This window comes from Equus asinus, chromosome 8 (genome assembly GCF_041296235.1).
Source record: "Equus asinus isolate D_3611 breed Donkey chromosome 8, EquAss-T2T_v2, whole genome shotgun sequence".
Classification (NCBI taxonomy): domain Eukaryota; kingdom Metazoa; phylum Chordata; class Mammalia; order Perissodactyla; family Equidae; genus Equus; species Equus asinus.
In genome coordinates this window covers 27988694-28016614 of record NC_091797.1, presented here as the reverse complement: position 1 = coordinate 28016614, position 27921 = coordinate 27988694, and the positions used below count along the sequence as shown (strand labels likewise).

The window sequence follows — 27921 nt, the reverse complement described above, 5'->3', positions numbered from 1 at the left end:
AAAATGGTGTTTCTGAACCATCTGTCAACTCTTGTTGAAAATTTCCTTCTGAAATGTACTAGTGGGCATTGTTACTTGTTTGACTACGGTATACAGAATATAACAGTGTGTGTGTGTCTGTGTATCTGTGTGTCTGTGTTGATGATGATGATGATGATTCAGAATCCTGAAACACCCCATAGGGTCGTTGTATTAAAGATGTTAATCGTTGTCTTACTTGCCCACACCCTCTTCCAAGAGAATCTGTCCTGTTGCCTAACCAATCAGGTTCTTTCCTACATGACCCCACCCCAACCCCAGGCCACAGCTGATTGGATCAGAGATGGACACCTGACCTAACAACAAATAATCCATTGGCTGGCCAGGTACTCAGAACCCAGTTCCAAAAGACAACAAGGTCCCTTCCTCTCTGCTCAATGTCAGCTTCTTCTCTGTTCAATGTAGACTCAGGAGACTAAGGAAAAAGTTGGCAGCGGGATGAGGAATGTCACAGGATTACGTTGGGCCCAGGATAAGTCAAAGCCATTTGCAAGTAAAAATTAAGAAGAGGAAGAAAACATTTAAGGAGTTGGGGTGGGGTGGGGGAAAGTTGGCTGATAGAGAAGAACTGGGCAGACACTCAGAAAGAAACCAAGACTCAAAAAAAAAAAAAAAAACCAGACTGGCCCCGAGAACTGCCTCAGAACCCAAACCCTCTAAGTTCAGGGTTTTTTCATAAGCATCCTCGTTAGAAACCACAGCTTTCTGGAGGTGACCGCAGTAGGTTTCTCTTCCCTGCAACCAAACAAATAATCATAAATATCTACATCAATTACCATTGTCCAGAGATGTCTGATGTAGAAAAAACTGTGTAGGAGATTGTGTTGGCTATAAATCAGCTTCAGGACAAACTCTGAAAGTGAAATTTAAAAGTTAAGTTGCTGATATTAGTGGCTTATATTTTTGGTTCTGGCCATTTACTCATTCCTCATAAATGTTGAAAGCAAAATGGTTTGAGAGCTCTGCTGTACTCAACCTATGTATGGCATTATTTGCTGGCTAAAGAGAGTTGGTATAACTCTCTTTATAAAAGAAATTTATAAAATAAAATAGGTATACTACTGTATTATAAGCAACATTATAAGATAAATAAGATAACAGGAAAGACATCATTAAATCAAAGCTCTAAAGTGATCATATATTGGAGAAGTGAGAAGTCTTGCAACAAGATCATCGAAATGAATGAAATAAAAAAGTAAAACTCGGTATTATTTCCCAAGTATTGAATTTGTAATATCCAGAGGAAAAAAAGTATCTCACTTCATGCTGAAAAGCTGTGTGAATATGTATATATCCACACTGAATTGTGAAAATAAAATCATAGTCTAAATGACCTAGTAAGGAATTTGGAAAAATCTCGTGGTTAATCTTTTTGCAAGAATAACGCCTTCTAAAGCAAATAATACGCCTCAATGCATTGGAACTTCTAAAAACGTTGTATGTTGAGAATCCAATATGAGAAACTTGTCCAGCTGTTTCTTCAGTTAGATTTAGAAAACTTTTAGGCAAACACACTCTTAAGGTTTTGTGAGTGCTTGTCCACTGCCAGCTATAATGCAAATATTTTATTTTCTCATTTGGCGGTCATCCTTTTATAATCTTGATTGTGTTCACTAAAAACAAAGGTCGTCTGGTTCAAGACTGAGCACAAGCATTGGCCTCTCCACTTCTCCTAATTCCTCCCAAGACCTCATCAAAATCAAAGTATAAAGAAGAATAAAACCACAACAGTGAAGAGAATGGGAGGCAAGGTCAGCAGCAGATGAGAGATCTGTACATGTTTCTGGAAGGCAGAAAGGAGGTGAGACAAGATATGGACCAAGGAGCCACGCAGAGAAAGCGTCAAGAACCTACCACAGGGGCCCTGCGGCTTGGAAACCCATTTACTCCAAGACCTTGAGGCTGGGAGAGGGAGACACTACTGACAAGAAGTCTGCTGGAGATCGACTGCGCCACTTGGTCCCTTGACACCTTCAGCCCACTGTACCCAGCATAGATTTCAGGCAAAAGAACCCAGACCGCTCTTTTCTAATGGAAGAGAACAAATCTTGTGGAGAAAGCTAAAGCTTCTTTATGAATATTGGTGCCTCAGATTAAACGTCTCCTTGTTCTGGCATTTGGGGGACCTGGGGCCAGAAAGCCAGCTCCCTAATTCACCTCCCTACAGCCTCCCCAACTCAGAGCCCTCTCGTGCCCCATTTGAGTCCTCACTCAGAGGGGAGCCCTGGAGAGGCAGTCAGGCGTAATGGTACAATTCTGAAGCCAGAAAACTTGGAGTCAAATGTAAAATCTGCTACAGAATTTATTCTCATATGCAACTATGTAACCTGGGGCAAGTTATTTAACCTCTCTATGCCTCAGTTTCTTCAACTGTAAGATGGGAATAGTAATGCATGTATTATTTCATCAATTCTAAGATTTCTTTAATGCCTCCAAAATCAAAATGTGTTTGATAATCTATGGCACGTCATATTTCAACAGCATTGTTTACCTTCTCAGTAAGTAAACAAAATAATGATACACCTTACAATTGATAGAATATTAAACTTAATGAAATACCACAGTGACTACCTCATAGAGGGGTTGTTGAGATGATTAAATGAGTTAATATATTTAACCTGCACAGACCAGTGCCTGGAACACAGATAAACACAATGTAAATATTAGCTACTGCTACCGCCTGAGAAAACAGCCCCACTCACATAACAGAGACAAAACCCATACAAGTTACCCAGTCCATATTTCTTTAAAATAACAAAGGTCACCAAGCAACTGAGAACCACAGAAAGAAAAATACCAGAAAACAAACAAAACCATAATCTGAAGAAAACACATATAATTCAGGAGAACGAGGAGAATGTTCACAAATTCTAATGTATATGTTTGGAGAGATTTAAGAAAATATTACATTAGGGAAACAAAAGAGAAAGCTATGAAAAAAGAATAACCCTAGAACAAAATCTTGCAGATTTTAAAATATGATTGCCAAACTTAAAAATACAATTGATGGTCTGAAAAAGTAAAGTCAAGAAAATCACTCAGAAAAACATCAGAAATTGAAAAATATGAGAGGAAAAATAGGTGATATTGAGGGCCAATAAGGAAAGAACAGAATCTGATTAACAGGAATCCCAGGAAGAGAGATAGGAGGGACATTATCAAAACAAAGAGTACAAGACAGCTTCCCAGAGCTGAAGGATGCCAAACCAGATTAGAAAGTCCCACCAAAAAAAAAAAAAAGCCCCACCAAGTTCCCAGACAACAAATGAGGAAATAAAAACCTCACCTCTGGAACACAGTGAGATTTCAAAACACCAAGCACAAGGAAGTGCTAAACATCTCCAAAGAGAAACATTAGTTTGGCGACTGACTTCCCATCGACAATGGAGCCTAGACTATAATGGAACAATTCCTGCCCTCAAAGATTTCAGTGAAAATGACTTTCACCCTAGAATTCTATGCCTCGCTAAACTCTCAGTAATATGTGAGAGGTGAATAAAGACATTTGCAGACGTGCAAATGGAACGTGGATAGAAAAACAGGAAGTTTTTCTCCCATACACAATTTCTTAGGAAGCCTCTTGAGGAAGTATTCCAGTACGGCAGCGTAAACAGAGTATGAATAAACCAAGAGAGAAGAGGACAGAAGATTTAGAAAAGGTGGATCCAACCCACGTGAAGGGAAGTCCCTAGATGACAATGGCACAATAGGCCTCTGGAGTAACTACAGGAGAGAGCAAGAGGTCGGCTCTGGAAGGGAAGTCCCCGGGGAAGGGAGATTTGATAGAAGAGATAGTATTTAAAAATTGGGGGAAACTTAAGGATATCGTAACTACAAATCATTTCGGGGAGGGGAAGAAAGGCAATGAGAAAGTCCAGAAAACAGTAAAACGTCAAATAGGAAGTTTATGGTGCAAATGTGAAGCAAATTAAAATACGGCTTGTTTAAACTGAAGAAATTTTGTTATAGCTCCTTCCAAAAGGATATTCTTCTGTGTTAAACTTTGCAATACTTTACCTATACAACTATGCATAATTTAAGTAATTGCAGCTTTAGCCCCTTGTTTTGTTACTGGGAAGTGATTATTCTCAGGGAAAATCACTGCAGTACATACAGACTTTACTGCTGGTAGCCACCACCCCTAAATGCCTTGAAGAGGGTGTTTGCACAACCTTTTACCTTTGGAATGCTGACACAACAGGTGGACAAAAACGAGGATGAGGGTACTGGAATCTCGGCCTCTCCTCATGCTGGACCTTCTGCTTCCAGCTTGGAAAACACACACCTCCCTTTTTCAGAGACAAACCACCTCACCAGAACTTAAAATAACTTGCTTAAATTTAGCAGGACAACTAATCAATCTCAGAAAAACTCAAAGTCTCTTACCAAGGACAAACTGCTCCTTTAAAAACAGATCGCTGGTATCACCCAGGTTTGAAGGATAGCAAAAGGGAACTGCTGATGCACTAAGGATAAAAGGAAGATTGCCCAACAGTGAGGTGTGAATCTGAGCTACCAGACTAGACTTGGCATCAACACTTGCAGACTACTCTTCCAAGAGGCGACCTGATGAAGGAACGAGAGAGAACAGGCAAGAGGAAGACGCATGTTGAAGGAATTTTCTAAGTTGAGAGTCCTGAGGAGGTTTGTAGGCTGAGGAGAGGAACCAGAGTGGGAATGATGGAAAATGGAAGACAGAGTAGGGCAAATTGTTGAGGCAAAGTCCCGGAGGTTTAGGAGCAATGAGAATGAAAACACATGGAAGGATTAGCTTTGAACAAGACGGGGATCCCCCCCTTCCTTTGAGATAGGATGGAAAGAGATAAGGCGTGATGCTCACGTAAGGAAGTCTGGAGCAAAGGGAAGGAGATTCAAGTGTTTACCTCTGGAGACATCAATTTAGCACATGAAGCAGAAGAATAACCCATCTGCTGAGAGAGATGGGGATCCCCAAGTGGCTAAAATTAGTCACTAACAGAAATGGAAAAAAAGAAAATCAAGCGAGTACAACAGGAGCTGAAGACCACCATCACCCCCCAAAAAAGAGAAAGAAAAAACATGCAGATGGCCTTGCTGTGCATTCTCTTTCCAGCTGGCAAGGGTCCTAAGCTTGTATCTAAAGAAAATTTTATCCTATTCTCCCATAGGGGAAGGCTCGAGTCTTGGCTCAGTGACTTTCTAATTTCTTATTCTCAGGCAACTTACTTAGCTCCTCTGTGCCTCAGTTTCCTCATTTGTTAAAAGAGACTTTAAGATTATTATGAACATTAAACAACGATGTTAATAAAGTGCTTGGTACACAATAAGCCCTATATTATATGTCTTAGCTACTACCACAGGACTTGGTGTTAGACACTTTTCACATAGACACAATAATGTAAACTGCGGTTATTAGTTTTTAACTTTAGAATCAACTGATGGACGAAGCACCGAAGAGTTGGTTGTGGCTGGAGGTCAGAATGTAAATGTTAACAACTCTGGCTATATAAAAAAAAAAGTATAGGGGACAAATATCAGCCCGTGGAAGGCTGAGCAAGAAGAGGGCAGGGATGTTAGTATCTCTATCTTATAAAATGGGGAGTCATGTGATATTGCTGAAAATATATGAAATAAGAAATGAGTTTAAATTTTTTAAGTTTACAAAGACAACAAATAGAAGTATTAAAACAATAATTTAACTATCAAACATGAAAAGAGAGGATATAGTTTGAGCTAAACCTCATCTGTCATGTCAACGATTCAATAGATGACATCAGTTTGATAAATCAAGAGAGAGAGGAATAAACATTATTTAGAATAGTGGTTCTCAACTCTGGCTGCACATGACTATCAGCCTGGAAACTTAAAAAAAATTTTTTTTGGTGGTCTGTGAATAAAACTACACATTTTAAAGCTCCCCATGGGATTCTTACACGCAGCCAAGGTTGAGAATCACTGATCTAGAAAACTGGAAGACACAGGCCGCTAAAGAGTTTCCCTTCTGGGAATGGGACAGCGGGATGGAGTAGAGATGAGAAGGAGAGGCTGGGTACTGACTTTGCCTTCATTCATTCATTCAGTCAACAAGTTTTGCAGAAGGCCTTCTATGTGCCAGGCACTGCTTCCGGCCCTTTCTCACTATAAAAGCTCCAGTACTGGTTGGTTTGTTTTCATGGACATGAGTACTCGGATAAAAAGAAAACTTAATGCAACAAAAACAGAGCATGATTACCTGAATCCATACTTTCAAATACATTGGGCAGCTGGGGGAACCACTTCTGCCTGAGTAGAAAGTGTATCGCCCACGTAGGGTGATAGGGATGGAAGAAACCACCTTTCACAAAGGGCAGCCAGGCTGCAAGCTGACTGGGAGAAGATAAAGGGAAGAGTGCCTGAGGGCACTGCGGCGTCCCCACCCCACTTCACAGCGCCCCCCTCTCCTTCTGCCAGATGCCACTGAGCCAGGGCCGCACAGCTGGGTTCGAAAGTAGAGAGTTCTGAGGGCAACTGTCCTCAGAGCTCCAGGATCCTACAACGGAGTAAAGGGTGGGAGGGAGAAGATGGGGAAGGGGGCAGGGAGCACCAGGGTCTCAGAGCATTAATTCACCCCAGCCCAGGTAAGCCCCTAAGCATGTGGTTTAAATACTTAAATAGTAGGTGAACTACATGGCCCTTTAATCAAAATTGCACCCGTACTGCCTGTCATTTCAGTTTCTATTGCTATTTTCAAGAGTATCCTGAAACATACACTCATTAATGAGATTCTCACCTCAAGCCATTTTGAAATAACACCCTAAGAATTAGTTGACATCCTAGCAAGGATTACTTGACAATTAACTGAGAAAAAGTGAGGGTACCAGTGAGGGCTGAGAGCTCACCCAGAAGAGAAGGTGCCCAAAGTGTAGAAAGGGTAACCGAGTGGGGAGATCCTCCAAATGAATGTCACCTACTTCCAAATGGGTTTAGGGCCAGCCCTGCCTGTGCCAATCAAAAGCATAATGATTTGCAATGATTAATTTAAATAATTAACTAAATGTCACCTGGGAAATACAAAATCTAGTATCTGCATTAGACAAATGGAATACAAATTGGATGTTTCAGTAATGGACCTTGGGAAAAACGAAAGAGGTACAAGGAAGCCAACGAGCTCAACTGGGTAGGCAAAGGGGCAGAGAAGGAAGGACTTGGAGACAGGGTGCAACAAAGGACTGACTGTGCCAAAAGCAAGAGGTATGTTTTGTGTTCTGGAACTCAACATGATAACTATTTATAGTTTGTGCATATCTGACCAACTAAATGCTGAAACCCTGAAGGGCATGAATCTATTTCATATCTCTGAGACCCAGCTCTGTGTCCAACACATAGAAGGCACTTAACAGATATTGTTGATTATTATTATAAAGATGTAGCTGCCTAATGGAGTGGAGAGAATGGAACAGAAAAGAAGGTTAGGTTTGGATGAAAAATGTTGGCTACTCTGCAAGTTTATCTAAGGAAAACTCTCCCTCTTAGTTTGTCTTGAAGTCAGCTCTCCTTTCATTTAACGTTGTAAAATAGCAACAATAACGCAAATTCACATATTTTAAACTCTTGATAGAACCTTCTCAAAAGCCTGGAGATACTCTCACAGCTGGTGGGAATGTAAATTGGTACAACCCCTGGCGGGGGATGTATCTATTCATCATATTTTACAAAAACCTTTGAACACACAAATGTTCAAGGTTATTTGTTGTAGCATTGGTTTCAACATTAAGTGAGTGGAAACAACCCAAATGTACATCAACAGGAAACTATTTAAATAAATCGTGATGTATCCAGACAATGGAAAAATACGCCATTGTAAATAAGAAGGAGGAAGCTCTTTAAGTATTAATGCAGAAAGATCTCCAAATAATATTGTTAAGTGAGGCAGCAAGGAAGAAGAGTGTGCTTAATATGCTACCTTTTGTGTAAAAAGGGAGAGGGTATAAAACTCTATATTCACCACTGTTCATATTTGCATAAAGAACCTCTAGAAGGATACCCAAGAATCTAAGTGCAATGGTTGCCTATGATAGGCAGTGATGAGAGTGGGAACTCAGCTGACGGAGGACAAGAATGCAGGAGAGACTTTTCACTATCTGACTTTTCATATTCTTTAGTTGTCCAACCATGAAAATGTATTTTTTTTAAGCAAACACTTATATAGCACTAAAAATGTGTCAGGCACTGTTGCAAGCCATTTAAATTAGTAACTCATTTATTATTATTTATTCACATGAATAGTTATTCAAAATTTAATTTTAAAAGTATCCCAGAAGTATAATTATACTGTGGTTAGGCAGAAAAATACTTTTGTTCTTAGGAGACAATATGTGGAATTATTTAGAGATGAAGTTAGTACGTTTGCAACTTTATCTCAAATGGTTTAGCAAAGAAAAACATGTGTGCACACATTTGTGAGTGTGTGTGTGTGTGTGTGTGTGTGTAGACAGAGAGAGAGAGAAAAAGATAAACCAAATGTGGCCCAAAAAAGAGGTAAATCCACTCAAAGGGTATATGAGTAACCATAGACTTATTTGTGAAACTTTTTTGTAGATTTTAAATTTTCCAAAGTAAACATTGGAGGGGAAAAAAGTATCTCAGAAAAGTCCTCAAAACTTAAATAAAACATTTCTATTTAGTTTCTACAAACTCTTTGGACTGGTTTTCAAGGCCTTTAGAATATACCTCCACTTATCTGTCCAGCATCCTTACTCTTCTTCTTGAACCTTGTGCTCTAACTAAACTATAACTCCATTTGACCAAACCTTACCTTTGAAGTACACCTAAAAGTTACTTTCTCTAAGATGCCTTTTTTGTCTTCCAAAATCATATGATCTCTCACCATTTTGAATATCTATAGCACTTTCAGTTCTATGGAGATATATCATGTTCTATATTTTGTTATAATCATTGCATGTTTTTATTATGTAAAACAGAGACGATAATGCATATCAGATGTGCATATTAGTATACTTATCTATTGGATACACATTGTCTACAACAATAATTACAGGCTACGAGTTACTCCCAAAGTTGGAATTGAAAGAAAAAAGTCTCTTCTGAGAACTAAGAGGCAATATTAATGCATGTATAGTGGAAAAGGGTGAAATGTGTAGTCACAGGCAGGGGACAGGCTACCAGCTCCCCTTGCACAAGCTGCTCCCTCTGCCTGAAACTCCCACCTCCCTTAACCCCTTCAGGTCTCAGCCCAGGGTTACACCCGGAGGGAAGGCTTCTCCAACCTCCCTGCTAGGTCAGAGCCCCATTCTAGCATCTGAACCTCTTCTCAGCACTTAGCACATTATGTTTAACATCGGTGTGTGTAATTTTCCTCCATCTGCCTCCTCTACCAGACTGTACACTCCAGGAAGGGGCTGTCACTGTTTTTGTTCACCATTGTCACCCCAGTACCTGGAATACAGTAGGCCCTAGTACTTTTTTGAATGAATAAAAAAAGAAAATGTGTCCACCTAGAGGAGGAAGGGGAGAGCTGCTGAGCCTTAGAAGCAAGAAAATAAAAAGAGGCAAAAACGAACATCCACGCATTCTCAAAGGGAGAAAGAAGCTGAATAACTGGACCCTACCGACTTCTACAATTAATAAATCCATTCATACTACCTAAACACACAGATATACACGTATGCGTTTTCAATTCTGCCCTTCCCTATTAATAATTATTACATTTTTAGACGTGGGCAGGGCCTTTTGTTGCTTTTACTCATTTTCGTTTTCCCAAGAATTTCTAATTTCTCTTAAATGACGTATCAGGATGGTTGTCTAGGCATCCCAAGTTCCTATCCACCCCCTCAACTTTTCTAAGAAAAACTGGCTTTAAGTTCCCCATTCAAAAATTATGTTTTTTTCCCGAAGAGTTATGTTCATACGTGTAGGTTTCCCCAAAGTAACAGAGATAAAATTCGGCCTCAGAGGGTCACTTTCCAGCCAATCTGGCTTGTGATTTCCATTTTCAGTCTGTATGGCAGGCCGGGACAAAAGCGACGGAGCGAGTAACGGGACCTTCTCCATAACCAGCTTCCTCACTAAGAGTTGTAGTCTGGGCAGTATCTAGGGCTGTTTTTTTAGAGTTCCCAGCGGGAGAGCTTGGGCGGGCCTCCGAGCACCCGACCCTGCGCCCCTGCATGTCCCGCCACCGCCGCGCCGCCCAGGCCAGCTCTCTGGCGCGAAAAGCGCGCGCTCCGCGGGGCGGGGCCGGCGGTGGGGGTCACGTGGACAACCCTGGCCAATGGGGAGTGCGCACGGCGCGCGCGCGGGCAGAGGCGGGATGGGGCGCCGGGCTCGCTTCCAGACGGTAACCTGAGCTGGCGGCGCGGAGACTCGGTGCCCGAGGACCCGGCGTGCGCCTCCCATCAGCCCGCCTTGGGCGTTCTCGACGCTGCAGTAGTAGCTCCACGTCCCTCTCACCCCGCCTCCCTCAGTCTGCACGTTCCCCTGTTTCTTCAGCGACCTCATAAAATGCAAAGGGAGAAGCGCGCTGCTGCCTCCCGGGCCGGGAAAAGCGTGGGGAGGGAAAGGAGGCTAGTGTCTGCTACCACCTCCAGTGCGGGGGCGGGGGTCCTTGTTTCTAATTGGCAGTCGTTGAATGCACCCTGGTGGACCCCCGGACTAAAATAAAATCACAAATAAGATTTGACGTACATAGTAAAACGAGAGTTCTGGGGATGAGAACAAACGTAGATAAGCTTGTTAGCTGTTACTCTCTAATTTATAATCAAAAGTGCTAGCATTATTAATTCTTCACCCTGCTTCTGCTTTTGAGGTGAAACTGAAATTAGGAAATCATTTTGGGTAAATGTGGCAACCGCCCACAGGGTACCTCAGAAGGTCCCCATCAGCTTCACGAGGAGTGTGTGAGGGTCAAGTGGTACGGTGAGTGAGAAAACATGTTGGGAAACGTTTACAATAAAACAGAAGTTCTAGAAGATTGGTGACAATTGCACAACTTTGTGAATATACTAAAAACCACTGGATTGTGTGCCTTAAATAGTTGAACTTTATGGTGTATGAATCACATCTCAATTAAAAAACAAAATCTATGTTCTAGAGGGTATTCACAGGTGACAGTCTCAGGCTTTGAGAAATAATTGTTGACACTTGCACAGATGAAAATTCAAAATTTTAGTCAATTGAGTTCTTTCTAGAAAATGGATACCACGTTTGATAGGGTGGCAAGAGACGATCAGGATGCTTGAAATTTCCACTTTATCAGTGGCATGTAATTCTTTTTAAATTGGGAATAGTTTGAGATTAGTTTTAATAGTTACTTTCAGGTTTCTAGCATGTTTTTAATCTGAAACTCTAATACCCCATAAATTTAATCCCATCACTCTTTAATGCTTTTCAAAACATAAACCTTTAACTTTACAACATTCTGGGACGTTTGGGAATCATACATTTTTGCAAAACAAAATTCCAAGTTTATCTTTCCTTCATGTTCTTTCTATACTGGCAAAATCAAGAAGGAACTGAAACTGAGTTTTCCCCACCTTAACCATGCAGACATTGTCAGCTCAAGTTTAATGACAAATTTTTATTAAAAGATAAATTTGATCTGTTTTAGTTGATTTGGGATCATCTTAATTTGTTGTCACATCCGTGATTCAGAATTAATAGAAACTAAGAGACTCAATACCAAGAAGCAGTCAGTTTTAGATTTTACCACCTAAGAACTTTGATGAATAGATTTACCACTATCTTCTTGCAGTTAATGTTTAAATAATCTATTTAATACCCAATTTTATGTCCTCAGTACCAAAAAAAAATACATGCTAAGCAGAATATTTATCTTAGTTTAATACGAATAATATCTTACCTGGGTTCCTTGACATGGCTGAAACTTGCTGGGAGCTGACAAGTCGGGTCATGTATGCCTTCTGAAAACTGTACTTCACCCACGGTGATTTGCAACAATTTGTTACTTTGGGAGAGGGATTCAGGAGTTCTTCAGGTTCACAAACAGTGGCATCATGTTTTTTCTTCTTCATGTTTTTTCCCTGTTGAAAAATTTATTTTCAGAGGACTTTCCTCAATTCTCAGTATATATTTGGTATGTTAGATGAATATCGATGTTCTAACAATACAAGCAGCCTTTATTCCATCCATAAAAGGGTTATGGATTTGGGTGGAAGATGGAACAGGGTGATCTCTAAGGTCTTTTGCAACTTAGATAAACATCTTTCTATGTTGCTTGGTCTTTAGATCTGCTGCACCACCCACATCCTCATCTCCTAGCAGTTTTTCTTTGCCTTTTCAATAGCCACATTCCTTCAAGGGAACGGTCTAAATAAGTACACACAGAAAAAAGAGAGTAATTTGTAGTGTAGCCGAAAGAAAAACAGATCAAAAATCTAGAGAAGTGAGGAGGGTTGGAACTAGAATACATTCTTTGTCTTCTGTGTGTGTGTGTGTTTCCTCCCCAGAATGATTCTTGTATCCTCTTTGATCCTCCATATAGACAAACACACAGTCCACCTCTACAGAGACTAATTAAGGCTATTCTCCAGTCCCTTCCCTTTTTTCATAATATTTTGCACCAATGCAGTAAGTTGAAAAATTGAATGAAGACTTTCATTGCCTACCAGTGTACTTAATTCTCTTGACTTGGCCACAGAGTTTGACTTTCTATTTGTACCTTCTAAATCTAAGCAGTTACTGGAAAGGGAAGGAATGGATAAGAAGGTCAAACCATAAAGAATGACTAAAGAAGGAAACGGGGAAGCCTTCAGGAGCCTTAGATCAGTGCTATCCAATAAGAATATATGAACCACATATGTAATGTTAATTTTTCTAGCAGCTACATAAAAAAAGTAAAAAGAAACAGGTAAAGTTAATTTTGATGATATATTTTATTTAACCAAATATATCCCAAAATAAATCCAATGCTATCATTTCAACAGTAATCAATATAAAAAAAATTAATGAAATATTTTACATCTTCACTAATATAAGTCTTCAAAACCTGGTATGTATTTTATACTTACAATACATCTCAATTCAGACTAGCCACATTTCGGGTGCTCAGTAGCTACATGTGGCTAGTGGCTACTGTACTGGACAGTAAATACAATAAAGCTATATTGCACCTTTAGAGGAAGAAGCCAGAAGTGAAAAGAAATAACTTTGAGAGAAAGGCAATAAGCAGCTATCTCAGCTACATAAATCAAGGGGGGAAAATCATCAAGTAGAATTCTGACTCATCATTTTCAAATGTACCACATTTTCCTGTGTAGAATGCTACTTCAGTATTTTGATTATTGTCATTTGGGCCAGATTAGGGGAGAGGGAGCTATGGGATGAAGGGTTGTGAGTGCCTGGACATTTTTGGTGCCTTGGGAAGCCTGACGTTTGAACTATATTCATCAGGCAACCTTCTGACCCTAATTTGATTTTTCAGGTAAACTTTCCATTGGGAAAAAGACATGCTCTCCAGCTAATGCATCAGAGCCAGATCAGCCCTGAATAAAATTATTAAATTACTAAACGGGTAAACTTGAGAGTCAAGATGCAGTTCTAGGATGAGGTTCTTATCTGAAAAAGCCAGCTGACGGCCTTACCCATCAGCCCGCTGTGAAACTGTCATTTTGTACCAGTTATTCACATGACGTTGCTGGATAACTGAGGATAAAATATCTAACCATGGTCTTTTAAATTAAATGATCAAGAATGTTGGACTTGATTTTCTCCAAATAAGGTTTTATTATAATACAAATTTTTCCCAAACAATTCTGCAGGATGTTAAGAGGTGTTTATTGAAAAATAATCAATGCTAATTATATTTTTCATCTAAAGTTTATTTTTAATTATATGTAAGGAAAACACTTTGTTGTTTGTATAACTAGATAATTGCCTTTAGGAAATGGTGTGCCTACCTGAAAACACCAAGAAATCCCAGGATTTACAAAAGCATGATAATGGACTTGCACATGGAAGCCTAGGCAACCATTGAGCTGATATATGTTGTCTATTTAATAATCATTGGTTTATGTTAGGTGTCTTGTCTCATTACTTCAATATATATTTATGATATTTTTCACTTAAAGTTATTTTATCTACTTTGAAGGTTGTTCTGATATAAAATTTTAAATAGATATGCGTGAAGTTTTTATCATTTCTTGCAGCAGCTTATTCATCTTTGGGTTCACATTTTGCCGTATATGTATGGTAGGCTGAATAAGGGTCCCCCAAAGATCTCCACATGCTGATCCCCAGAACCCATGAATATTTTATCTTATGTGGCAAGTGGACTTTGTAGATGTGGTTAAATTAAGGCTGTTGGGAAGTGGAGATTATCGTGGATTATCTGGGCCCAACCTAATCATATGGGTTCTCGTAAGAGGGAGGCAGGAGAATCAGTCAGAGAAGGAGGTATGACAATGGAAGCAGAGGTCAGAGTGATGTGAGAAAGGGTCTGTGAGCCAAGGAATACAGGCAGCCTTTGGAAGCTAAAAAAGGCAAGGAAACTCACTCTCTCCTAGAACCTCGGGAAGGAATGCAGCCCTGCCAGCCCATTTTAGACTTCTGACCTCCAGAATTATATGATAATAAATTTATGTTGTTTTAGGCCACTCAGTCTGTGATAATTTGTAACAGCAGGAATAGAAAACTTATATACTATATTGATCTGAGGGCATATTATATTATCGTCGGTACATTAAAATTTTTAAAGTGTTCATTGTAAAATAAACTTGAAGATGGACAACAGTCCATATTATAGTACAGCGTTTCCATAACAATAACTAGACAATCATAATAACTAGGATTGTTGAACTCTAAATGACTACTTATTGGTGGTGGCAACTGTAAATTAAGCTACAAATCTTTATAGTGAGCAATACATGTTGATCAACATTAAAAAATATGTATTAGTCCCTTACAGAATGCAGACATTGCGCTAGACACTGGGGATATAGCAGTCAACAGGACAGAAATGGTCTCTTCCCTCATAGGGTGATAGGCTAGCGGGGAAGACAGACAGTACATACTGAATTAGAGTCAAGGCAGGTGTTAGGAGAACATTTCATCGGGAGTGGACCTAACCTAGTCTGGGTGGTCAGGAAAGACTCATCTAGGAATAATGTTTAAGCTGGGACCTAAAAGATGACTTGGAATTGGCCAGGATGGAAGATGAGGGAGGGAAAAGAAAATGTCTCAGAGGGCTGGAACACCAAATGCAAAAGCCCAAAGGCAGTAAAGAACTCAAGGCATTTGAAAAACTAAATATAAAAACAGTGAACGCTTTCCAATTCAAAATAGCTGAGATCTTTTCTGCAGCACTTCTCTCAAAGATAACAAGGAGGAAATAAAAACCCCACAAACACAAATTTCATCTTATTGAACTGGTGGTCACCCCAAACCACAATGCATGAAAATAGAAAATGGATGGAGAATGGTAAAGGACTTAGCAGTCCCAAGGAAGGTCAAGCCTAAGCAGTTGGAGAAGGAGAAACCAAGCAGATGCAAGACCGCGCTCACCCAGAGGAACTCTGGGAAGACTCAGGAAATGGAAGCAGGAAGAGGAGTAGAGATGGAAGGAGTGTAGTGCTGAAAAGCGAGATTTGTTTGAAAATCTGTTAAATGTGTGGTCAGATCCTCAGGTCCCCACTCCACCTCATATAATCAGGCTTACTACTTCTACCTCTGTAGCAAACAAGAAATGTCACCTCTGGAGAAAGTAAACCAAAGAAATTGTAGATGTGGGGACCCCAGGTACAGATCAGAGTGGGAGTGAGACATCTTACTGAAAAGAGAGGAATTAAGTCTGAAACTGAAAATGAGACACCCAGGCTTCTGCTCAGATACAGAACTTCACAGCCAAGTTCTACTCTCTAGCAGAAAATAAAGGACTTCTCAGGAAAAAATGAAGCATGCCAGAAAAAAGAGCCACCAATACTGACATTTGGGGGGCCTCCATAGGAAAAGCCTACAGTGAATTCCTTCAATTGACGAGACTCAAACATACACGCGGGGCCTCCAATCAGCTTTTAGAACTTCACTCTTAAAATATGAATAGACAAAAATCACCAGATACCAGAGGAAAACCTTCAACAGGAAAAAATTAAAAATCTCCAACATGTAAGAATCAGGGGGAAAAAAGGAATCACAGGAAACAGACAATGCAGAGAGCATAAAAATATTTCAAAGAAATTATAGTATCATCAGAAAAATATTGTATCCATGAAACAAGAACAGGATGCTAAAAGAAACAATCTAAGAGCAAAAAGAACAGTTGGAAATTACAAATACTATAACTAATTAAAATCGAGTAAAAAATTATATATTGAAAGATAAAGACAAAGAGATCCTCCAAAGTAGAATGACCCTGAAAATTGCTACAAGTCAGAAAAAGTAATGAGAACATTCTATAAGATAACTAGCTGATCTGTTTTAAAAATCAGTATTATAGGGAGATAAAAAAGAAGCTAAAGAGGGGGACCGGCCCCATGGCTGAGTGGTTAAGTTAGCATGCTCTGCGTGGGCAGCCCAGGGTTTCGCCAGTTGGGATCCTGGGCGCAGACATGTCATCACTCATCAGGCCATGCTGAGGGGCGCCCCAAATAGTACAACCAGAAGGACCCACAACTAGGATATTCAACTATATAGCGGGGGACTTTGGGGAGAAGAAGAAAAAAAAAGATTGGAAACAGATGTTAGCTCAGGTGCCAACCTTTGGAAAAAAAAAGAAAAGATATTAAATTCTCTTCAAAATAGTAACTCCATTGTTATCAATGATTGTGGATAAAAGGAGAAAATATTGAAAATATTTTGTCACTGTAACATGTTTTTATTTTCATTAAAATTGCATAATAAATGTTAAGGAAACCAGTATATTTTGATATACAGTTTACGGTTGACATTAAGGAGGGCAATTTTATCCCACAAGAGAGTCTTTGGGTGTTCCTTTCAAAGATAATACCAGTTTGGATGGAGTGTATGTATAACATTAATCCTAATGCTACCTTAAATTTCTCTAGTGTTTTGAGGTTATAAAATACTTTTGCAGAGGCCCACCCTGTGGCCGAGTGGTTAAGTTGGCGAGCTCCGCTTTGGTGGCCCAGGGTTTCGCTGGTTTGGTTCCTGGGCGCGGACATGGCACCACTCATCAAGCCATGCTGAGGCGGCGTCCTACATGCCACAACTAGAAGGACCCACAACTAAAAATACACAGCTATGTACTGGGGGGCTGTGGGGAGAAAAAGGAAAAATAAAATCTTTAAAAAAATAAAACTTTATCATATATTTTGATTATGTTTTCTTCCTCCTAACAACTTCATGGTAAAAGGCAGTTCAGTTATCATCTTACAGATTAGGAAACCGAAGCTTATGCATGACTTGCTGGGTCAGTAAGTGGTGGGATGGCCTCAGACGGAGGTCATCTGCCTCTTTTTCCAATGTTTTTTCACCACATCATACTGCTTTCTGAATCTGACATCACTTCAAGCTCTTACACTTCCTTTTTGACGTACTTTGTATGTTCACGACACTGACATTTCCAAGTAGGTGTCACAAGTCCAAATAAGCAAGGAGAACACTGTTTGGGCTTCTGGTTAACAAGCAGAAGGCTTGCGGAATTTGCCTAGTTCCCATTGTTTATCTTATTGTTTATCTGGATGTTTTTCATTATAAAGTTTCTCAGAAAGTGGAGGTAAGGGGCCAGGACACATGCTTTGGTAAAAAGATTTTGCCTTTTTTCAGTTATTGAAAGTTGGGGGAAAGAGGAGTGGAGGCTGGCCTGGTGGCATAGTGGTAAAATTCACACACTCTGCTTTGGTGGCCCGGGGTTCACAGGTTTGGATTCCAGGCATGGACCTACACACCACTCATCAAGTCATGCTGTCATGGCATCCCACATACAAAATAGAGGAAGATTGGCACAGATGTTAGCTCAGGGACAATCTTCTTCACCAAAAAAAAAAAAAAGAGAGAGAGAGAGAGAGAGGAGGTGTGATGTGAGCAAGGTAAAGGAACCTCATGCTTTCTTCTGTGGTGGCTCAGGGGGTGACTGGAGACTATTTTGTAAGCCTAAAGTTCATTGGTTCAAATCCTAGTTTGAAGAATGTATATTTTGGGGCTTATTTATTTGTTTTCTTTTTCAGATGCAGTTTATTTTAAACTCATATAAAGTTAAAAAATAAATCTTCGCAGCATTCTCAGTCTTGGGTTCACAATGAGGCTTGGGTGTTCACAAACAGGCAGTGTGAGCTTCAGAGCTGGGACATGGAATTGGGAGGTCAGAGGCTGTTTGTAAACAGGAGTCACAGGAGTAATGAGAGATAAACATAATATCAGTTTGCACCCAGCCTCTGCCAAAGCCCGAGGTAACACACTTCTGCATTTTCTGGCTCACCCATGCTGACCCCCCACGGGACTTCTCTTTAAAGAGGTTTCTCTGATTCTTGAATCTCAAGCTGAGCATTCTATGTACTTTTAAAAAGTCCTACAGTTCTGAGATGAATTGATCTGGCATGTGGGTGGGAAATGGAGGGAGCTCATGCCCTCATCAAAATCCCAGTGGGAAATGTTGGGTTTTGTTTGTTTGTTTGTTTGTTTTTGGTAAGGAAGATTGTCCCTGAGCTAACATCTGTGCCAATCTTCCTCTATTTTGTATGTGGGATGCTGTCACAGCACGGCTTGATGAGTGGTGTGTAGGTCTGTGCCAGGCATCCAAACTGGTGAACCCTGGGCCACCGAAGTGGAGCATGCAAACTTAATCACTACGCCAATGGGCCAGCCCCATGGGAAATGTTTACAGATAGCTTTTCTGGCCATTATTGGAATTTGACCATTAAGCTTCAAGAAATTGTTCTAGCCTCCTCATCTTTCATCATTCTGTTTTATCTTTTCTCTAACGCTCAAAATCCACTCTACTACCTACTTGTCCATCACGTTCTAAAAAAAGAGAATATCGAAATAAAATTCTAAAATTGTATTGCAATGTGGAATATCTTTCAAAGGATTTCAGGGTGGTTTTTCTTTTAAGCATTTATTTTTCTTTTAAAAGTAATTTAACCTTAATTGTCCCAGGAACCCAAATGGATACATTTGCAAACAGCTCAGTGTGGAGAAAATATATTCTGTTCTTGGGTACGACTGGCCTCTCCTTCCAAACTTTTTATTTTAAAATTTTTTTATCATGACATAAAACAGAAACAGAAGACAACACAAAGGAAATGTTTGCCTTAACGAATTATTCTAAGGCAAACACCCTCATAACCACCACCAGGTCAAGAAACAGACCTTCGATGCCCACCCTTAGAAGCACCTTCCATGTGTCCCTCTGGATCACACCCATTTCCCCACCCCCACTCCCACCTAATAAGTAACCATTATTCTGACTTTTCTAGAAATCTCTTTCACCTCCTTGTTTCTTTTTTCTTTTTTTTAAAGGTTTTATTTTTCCTTTTTCTCCCCAAAGCCCCTCGGTACATAGATGTATATTTTTAGTTGTGGGTCCTTCTAGTTGTGGCATATGGGACACCGCCTCAGCATGGCTTGATGAGTGGTGCCATGTCCATGCCCAGGATCCAAACCGGTGAAACCGGAGCACACGAACTCAACCACTCAGCCATGGGGCCGGCCCCTCACCTCCTTTTTTCTTTAATGGTTTTACCACCCAAATGTTCACCCCTAGGCAGTATAGTCTCCCTCCCACACACATACACTTTTTTTATTACTCGAATTTTTTTGGGGGGGTGAAGAAGATTGCCCTTGAGCTAACATCTGTTGCACATCTTCCTTTTTTTTTTCCTCCCCAAAGCCCCAGTACATAGTTCAATACCCTAGTTGTTTGTCCTTCTACTTCTTCTTATGTGCGACATCGCCTCGGCACGGCTTGACCAGTGGTGCTAGGTCTGTGCTCAGGATCCAAACTGGCGAACCCCAGGTTGCCAAAGCAGAGTGCACAAACTTAACCACTATGCCACCGGGCCGGCCCCAACACACTTATTTTTTTTTTAATTCGATATATCTTTTAAGTTTTTTCTTTTTTAACTTTACAACTTATCTCTCAAAGAACAGAGGACTTTCGACCTGTAAAGTCTCCCAAAGGCAGGTCTTTGCAGATTGCATGATCATGGTGCAGTTCAGCAGGCTCCTGTTTGCCCTGTATTTCCTACACTGGGCAGCTGGATCCTGAGTCTAGATCAGACTTCGGTTGGATCCCTTTAGCAGCATTTTAGGTGGTGGTGTGGTCTTCTCTTAGGAGGCACATAATGTCTAGTTCTCTCTCTCTTTATGATCTTAGGAGCTGTTGATACATAGTGCCTGTATCTATTCACAGGGGGTTGCAAAATTGGGATATTTTGTCATTTGTTTTTTACTTAACAGTGGAATACTTTCATGTAGATTCACTTTCTTTGATCTCCCATTTGTTACCCAAATAACCAAGCGTAACTTTTCCTTCTTCTTCTCTCCAAAGCCCCCCAGTACATAGTTGTATATTCTAGTTGTAGGTCCTTCTGGTTGTGCTGTGTGGGATGCTGCCTCAGCATGGCCTGATGAGTGGTACTAGGTCCACGCCCAGGATCCGAACCAGTGTAACCCCGGGCCCCCAAAGCAGAGCACGTGAACTTAACCACTCAGCCACAGGGCTGGCCCCCAAGCTTAACTTTTTAAAGTTCCCTTAGAGGAGAGATCCTGCAATCATCATCTACATAGTTCTCTTGAGGTCCTATGCCTTTGGACCATGGCTGCGTGTTTGTTGAATTTGCAGATGAGACGTTCCCAATAAATGTTGTATGTAAAGCAGATGTATATTAATAAACATTTAATAGGAAATTCCATCCATTAGAAACTTAAAATTCTTGATGCTCTAGTTCATTATGTATTCAAAGTCCAGTCTTTGTTTCCTGCTGGTCATAAGCCTTTGCGACTTTCACAAAGAGCTTGTTAGCAAAGGTGAACTGATGAAAGTAAAGTAAAAAGAATTTATGAATCTATTTTGGGTCAGCATTCAGGGTTCCAGCCCTCACTCTAGAAAGTAGGAAATTAAATAATTATTTACAACTATATTTGATCACAATTTTGGACTTCCAAATGAAAGTAATTATTCTCTTTTTTTTTTTTTTTTTGGTGAGGGAGATTGGCCCTGAGCTAACATCTGTTGCCAGTCTTCCTCTTTTTGCTTGAGGAAGATTGTCGCTGAGCTAACATCTGTGCCCATCTTCCTCTATCTTACATGTGGGACACCGCCACAACATGGCTTGATGAGCGGTATGTAGGTCCACACTCAGGATCCAAACTGGCAAGCCCTGGCTGCCGAAGCAGAGCACACAAACTTAACCACTATGCCACCAGGCCAGCCCCTGCTTATTCTTTCAATATGTCTCATTTGATATGTCTGCAGTGATCTAGAGATCATACAACCTAAAGCTTTTAGTTAAAAAAATTTTTCAGGCCGGCCCAGTGGCGCAGTGGTTAAATTCACACGTTCCACTTCAGCAGCCCGGGGGTCGCCAGTTCGGATCCAGGGTGCGGACATGGCACTGCTTGGCAGGCCATGCTGTGGTAGGTGTCCCACGTATAAAGTAGAGGAACATGGGCATGGATGTTAGCACAGGACCAAAGTCTTCCTCAGCAAAAAAAGGAGGATTGGCCGCAGATGTTAGCTCAGGGCTAATCTTCCTTAAAAAAAAATTTGCAATGTCATTACTTCGAGAAAGAGTTAAAAAATCTTGGAAGTTTTGATTTGTTTTTATATTTACCAAATATGATGTAGTACGTAGAAAAGATAATTAGTTTCTTATATAATAATTAATAATAGCTATTACTTTAAAAACATCTTTATTCTAAGAGAGAGGCAACCTTAAATTGTTTGTTATTAATCGGAATGAAGGCATTAATCGGAAGCAGTCAGGGAGGACTGCCATATGCTCAGAGGATGCTGAGCAAGAACTTTGGGGTCAGATGATCTGGGGTTCTCAGCCCCTAATGACCTTAGATGCTTTACCTGTTTACGTCTTGTTTTCCTCATTTGTAAATCTGAGTAATAAAATCTGTCTCCCAGAGTTGTTGAGAAGTTTAATTGATGTAAAATATTGGGAAAAGCGCTTTGTAATATTTACTGGTAACAGATGTTACATTTAAGGAGACTCAAATAACACCATAAATCAGATGAACTGTATTGCCTTTTAAATTGGCATTATGACAACTCAAAATTGCAGGTCTGCCAATTTGACATTAAGAAGGGTTTTAGCTTCAGATATAAATACATCCCAGAGACTGAGGTTTTGGAGATGCACTCAACTAAAAATCAAATGATAAAAATCAGCATACACTCGTGCTTTCTGTGAAGATGCATTTGTCATTCTGCGTCTCCTTGATGTCTACCCCAAAAAAGTACCAGGTCTGATATGCTATTCATTATATGAAATTATAGACGAAAACAGAACCATTTAATCTGAACTATTAAAGACTAGGTAGTTAGCCTGATTCTCCAATCTTTGGGCCAGATTTTTGTACCTTACAAATCAGCAGAGAGAAACCTTTTCAGAAAGGAAGAATTTGTTGCAAGAATTGTCTTGCAGGAACATTGTTTTGTTTTCTTTTTTTTTTTAATTACTCAAAGGGCAAAACATCGTACTTTACAGAAATGGAAATAAAGGCATTAGTTTGAACAATCCTCCACATTACATTGGTAGTAAAGTTTGGATCCTTTAACACTCGTTCAAATTGGTTTATATTCATTTTTACCGTTGAACACTGTGGCAGAGACAACGTTGTGTTTAGCAAACCTTTTCATGTCCCTTTTTCCTGGGCACATGGGAAGTTATACCTCCCAGCCTTCATAGAGTCAGTTGGGTTGGGCCACTGGCTAGTTCAGGCCAGTGAAATGTCAGCAGAAGTGAAAGGTCCACTTCAGGAGGAGGCAGAGGGAAGCCCTCTCGGGATTCCTCAGTCTAGCTCTTCTGCCATCCCTGCTGTGGAGCCTCGTGTGGGGTCCGGGCATGGAAGCAGCTGGGAAGCTGAGTCACCGCGTGGAGGCGAGCTGCCCTGCAGCTGCAGCGTCATAACCCAGCCCGTCCTGATTCAAACACCCTACTGGATGATTTACAATCACTGTAGGTGAAGGGAAAAGCAGAAGTGGCGGATGACCCTCTAGGCCTCTAAAATCAAATTAGAATGAAAACATTTATAGGTTCAGTTTTTAAAATTAAGGTTGTTGAGCCTGATAACACAGTTTTGCTATACAAATATCCACTAACCATTTGCAACCTATTGGAACAAGAGTCAAACTATTTTCTCACATTTCTTCCATTTCTACTCCTAATCCTTAGCCCCAAATTAGTTTGTAGACTCTTTTGTAATGAAAAAGAAGTTGACTCAGAATTTAAGAAATCACGTTATGATCACATTTGGTTCTCAACAATTTTTAAATAGACTAGTTTGCATTATCAGTATAACTTTTTATTTAATTAGTATAATAACTTCTTAAAAGTACAAAATCCACTAGAAGTCATGAGGGTAAGGACTGACGCTCTTTCTTTCCTTCTCTTTTCCAGCATTCGTTTTATAGGACATGGACCACAGATAGTTTTTTGAGTGATAACCAGGCAGGGAGGTCACCTTATACGGCAGTCGTAACACAACCAGTTTTCCAATAACTTGCTTCCAGTTAACTTAAAGTTTTGTAGTTCAACTTTGTTAGCTATAGCACGTAGTTTCATTAAACTCAAGGTTTGAGAAAAATGTGTTTTTTTCCTCTTTTTTTGGTCAGAATGGTTATCTAGGATAGGGGCTTCCAGGCAAAACGTGTTTAATGAACCCCATCATTCCTACCACCTCCTTACCAAAATGTTTGCAGAGCTCCGAGCTCCACAATTTCCTATAAGCATTAGCAGTCCTGGGGCTGCGCGAGCGTAGTGTACAATTCAGATAACCACTAACTTTTCCGCTTTCTCCCTTTAATAATTCAGAGAGGGTACCCGCAGCTCAGAAACCGGAGCTGCCCTGGCTGCGCAGGCGCGAGAGCGTCCTGCTCCGGACGGGCGGGGCGTGTCGGGAAGGAGAGGGCACGCCCACCAGCGCGCCGAGGCCCCGGGCGGCGGGCCAGGAGCCCGGCCTTCCCGGCGTGCCCCGCGCCGAGGGACTCTTAACGTGAAGCGCTGGGTGACTCAGCCGCGTGGCCGCGCCGGCGGGTGGGGGTGGGGCGGGGAGCGCCGCTGCGGCAAGGCCGGTCCCCGCGGCGGCTGCTCGCGGCGCCGAGTGCGCGCCTCCCGGGCGGGTTCGGGCCCGAGCGGCGGGGAGCGGCAGGTGAGTGGCGGCTCGGGGCGAGGGCGGGCGGCGAGACCGGCGGTGGGCGCGGCCCGGAGTCTGCCTGTGTGTGTGTGTGTGTGTGTGTGTGCGTCGGGGGCCGGCCCCGGGGGAAAGGCCGCGGCGGGGACGGTGTGGGCAGAGGGGCGCCGGCGGCCGCCTTCGCGCGGGGGGTGCAGGGGACGAGCGGGCAGGGGGTCGCCTCCTGTGGCAGTCGTGAGCGGGCGCGGGGACGGTTTCCTGCGGGCCTTGGGTGTTTTTATCCCGCCGGAAGAGAAAGGACGAGGACCCTGGAGTGTTTCTTGAGAAAAACATTTGCAGGCGCGTTTTTGTCTGGCAGTTCACTGAATTCATGAAAAATTATGTCGTTGGTCGGACTTCTCCCCAAATTGTCTGGGGCAGAGTGGATTTTGCTGCTCTTGTCGCCCTGCTTCAGAGTCTGCCTTCTCTGCCACCCCCAGATGACTAGCTTTCATCCGTGGCGCTGGGGAGAGCCGTAACCCGTAATTTTCTGTTAAATAAAACCTTACTTTTTATAGCAGACAGTGTCTTCAGCTTTACAAGCCTCGTTCCGCACTATCGAAAAAGCTCTTCTGTTTTGGAGTTTGTGACTCTTTCTGCAAATTCCTGGGTTGGACCGATTTATTTTTAAGCCATAAACTAGTGTCAAACTAACAGGATAAACAAGGCAGTGGGGGGAGGCGGTGTTTGACCCGTTTAGGAAAACACCTTCTCCAGGCCCGGTAATCGTGCCTCGCTGCGCTGTTAAACTATCGCTGCGGCTGTGACCTGAGAAATTGAGGTGTGTGTTTCTTCTCACGGGCCCTAAAACAAAGTGTTGCAGTAATATCAGTGGAATGTAATGAATCCCGAGTCGAAGGACCCTCAACTCCTCCTCGGCTCCCCTCCCCGCCAAAAAATTCTGGGGCAGTAGTTCTTAAACAGAAATTTGCTCCTTAAGAAACCCAGTACCACTCCCAGAAATTCGATTCCAGAAATTTGTGATGGGTCCCTGAGTCTGCATTTTTAGCATGCACCCCCCTCCCTTGGTCTGTTATTGGTGATCCAGAGACCACAATTTGAGAAACACCACCATAGGGCTGGCCTGAGAATTTCTAGAACAGCCCAGCTCCCTTATTCCTTTAGTCGATTTACTCTCCCCTGCCCCCTAACCAGTCATAAGCCAAGAAGCTCTGACTTTCCGGAAGGAAACTTCAGATAAGATAGTGCTTTCTTGGACTCTGACAGCAGAGTAGGAAATGACTCTCAGAAGTACTCTGATATTGGCTTGGTGGTTTTGAGACAGCCCGTGCCTATTAATCTGTCCTCTTTCCTTCTGGGGGCTGCTTGCAGTGCCGTCAGAGCTTGAGCAACACCATTAGGCCAGATCTTCCCCTCCCATCTAATGGAGTCTCCTTCCCTTTAGAAGCAGGGCCGTCACTGCCATGCAATTCCCGTGGCCTTGGGCTCTCAGATTTCCTGGTATGGTGTTCAACTGAACATTAATTCAGTCATGGAATACTATTCTGTGCAAGGATGCCTGTTCTGTGCAAAGCAGTGTAGTAGGCCTTTTTAGCAACAACATTGCAAAGATGGCACAGAGGTGCATTGCTCCCTTGAGGCAGAAATGAGGGCTGGATAACCTCTGCTGCCAAAATATCTATTTCTTAGCTCCTCTTCAAATAGATGTGTAGGGATGAGGTTAGAGTTAGGCTATGTGTTTCTGCCTTTTTTTCTATCTTTGGTATCTTTTTGGTGTCTGATTTCTCTTATTAATCGATCTTTTTCTATTGGTTTACAAAACATATCTTTCCTTCTATTGCCCTGGGCTTCCTGATTATTGTGTCTTCCTCTGCCCTGGAATCTGAATGTGCCTGCCCCTCCTTAGCTAACTGGAGTAACAAGTTTAGGGAATTTGTTGGAATATTGAGTGATTTCTAGTTGAAGACCCATAGTCATGGAAGTATGAGGCTTAGAGATATAAGGGAACCTATTATAAATGTATCTAGTGCAGTCCTCTCATCTTTCAGATAAAGAATCTGAGAGATGAGATGGCACAGTGAGGACTCCTGGCTTTTAGCCCAGTGTTCTTCTCACTAAATCATCTCAGAAATGCTTCAAAAATGGGAAAGGTCCAGAGAAATTGTTATAAGTAGAGGAAGAAAATGGAGAGACTTCCACATAACTACAAAAGCAGTATTATCTGGAAACATGGAGATTGAAGGAGAATGTGACTTAGGCATATAAATCATGAAGAGTGGGAATAGTACAGTAAGAACTCCAACGCCTGAAATAAGTAGTCAAAGGACAAATAGGAGCAAACAGATAGTTATCTTGTGATCCCAAGAGATGTTATAGACTCAATATTTAAAAAAAAAAAGATTCAGTAAAGATTAAGTACATTGGTGAATTCTTATTAAATGTTACATGTTTGAGCAATGTCCAGAATCTTTTGACATTGTCACATAAGTGTATTGTTGTCGTTACCTAAGTTGTTAGGTATCTCTGTGGGAGACAGAATATAAGACTGATCTAACCACTAATCTGATTCAACATATGTCTTACATTCTTATGGGAAATGAGATTAATGGAATAGTATATGCATTTCTGAAATAGGAGGGAAAGGATGGATGAAAGAAGAGAATCTTTCGATATTTTTGCCTAGAATCCCCAAATTAGACATTCTTGGATTGTTCTTGTATATTCATTAAAGTAGAACTAGAAATAATAAGGGCTTAATGAGCACTAGACATTATTATGTATCAGACACTACTAAAGGCTTTTACATCCCTTGTCCCATTTGATTATCTCCATTTTAAAGCTGAAGAATCTAACATGAAGAGCTTAAGCTTGCCCAAAGTCACTCACCTAGTAAGTGTCAGGAGCCACTGTTCAAGCTTAAATCCCCTAACTGCAGAGCCATTAAGATTCCTATTCGATAAGTGCCCTCATTGTGCTTCGTTGGGTAGGGTTAAGAATGCCAGCTTTGGAGACGGTCTTTCCTGGGTTCAAACCCTAGCTCCTTCATTTATGAGCGCTGATAAGGTACTCATCAGTTTCTCTGTCTCTGAAATGGAGACCGTAATAGGACCTACCTCGGAGTGTTATTAGGATTGGGTTAATTAATGTACAGTGCTTAGAACTGTGCCTGACACTTTGTAAATTCTCAGGAAATGCTGGCTGTTAATTGTTTTTTAAAATATTATAATTTCATTTATTTCAAGACACTGTTTTCTTTAGATTCAGATTGTCCTTTCCACTGTTGAAATATTAAGTCTTTATGATAAGCATAAAGTAAACTTTATCTCTGCTCTTACTAAAACAGGGGGAGCCTTACTAAAACTTTGGAAAGCACTGGGGTTTAGTGGAAAGATCGGTAACCCGGGCCAAAGGTTTTGGTTTTAGTTCTTTCTCTTACTATAATCCTGTTTGTTTCGTAGAGAACGTTGTAAAGATCAGATGAAGTAACAAATGAGTGAAATTTGAATTGCGTATGCTATACAAATGTAATATACTGTTAGTAAAATTATAGAGGAAAGACAATAAATTACTGTTGAAGACTATTGAAAGTTCAGCTTCCTTAGAATAAAACAGCTAGAGATTTATACCTCTATA

At 41.1% G+C, this 27921-nt stretch overlaps 2 protein-coding genes across 6 annotated transcripts in view; one reads left to right on the top strand and one right to left on the bottom strand.

Moving 5' to 3' along the window:
- STK38 (serine/threonine kinase 38) overlaps positions 1-27921 on the bottom strand; it is a 112036-nt gene that overhangs the window by 14367 nt on the left and 69748 nt on the right. Inside the window, exon 10 of the mRNA XM_070514998.1 lies at positions 11873-12053. Coding sequence (XP_070371099.1) covers positions 11873-12053 — 181 coding nt within the window. The remainder of the gene's footprint in view (positions 1-11872; positions 12054-27921) is intronic.
- KCTD20 (potassium channel tetramerization domain containing 20) overlaps positions 24162-27921 on the top strand; it is a 33613-nt gene continuing 29853 nt past the window's right edge. For 2 of the 5 annotated variants that reach the window (XM_044776571.2, XM_044776569.2), the window contains exon 1: positions 24162-24306. The gene's annotated coding sequence lies outside the window, so the exon portion shown is untranslated. The remainder of the gene's footprint in view (positions 24307-27921) is intronic. The other 3 variants (XM_044776567.2, XM_070514999.1, XM_044776568.2) reach the window with 3 other exon arrangements.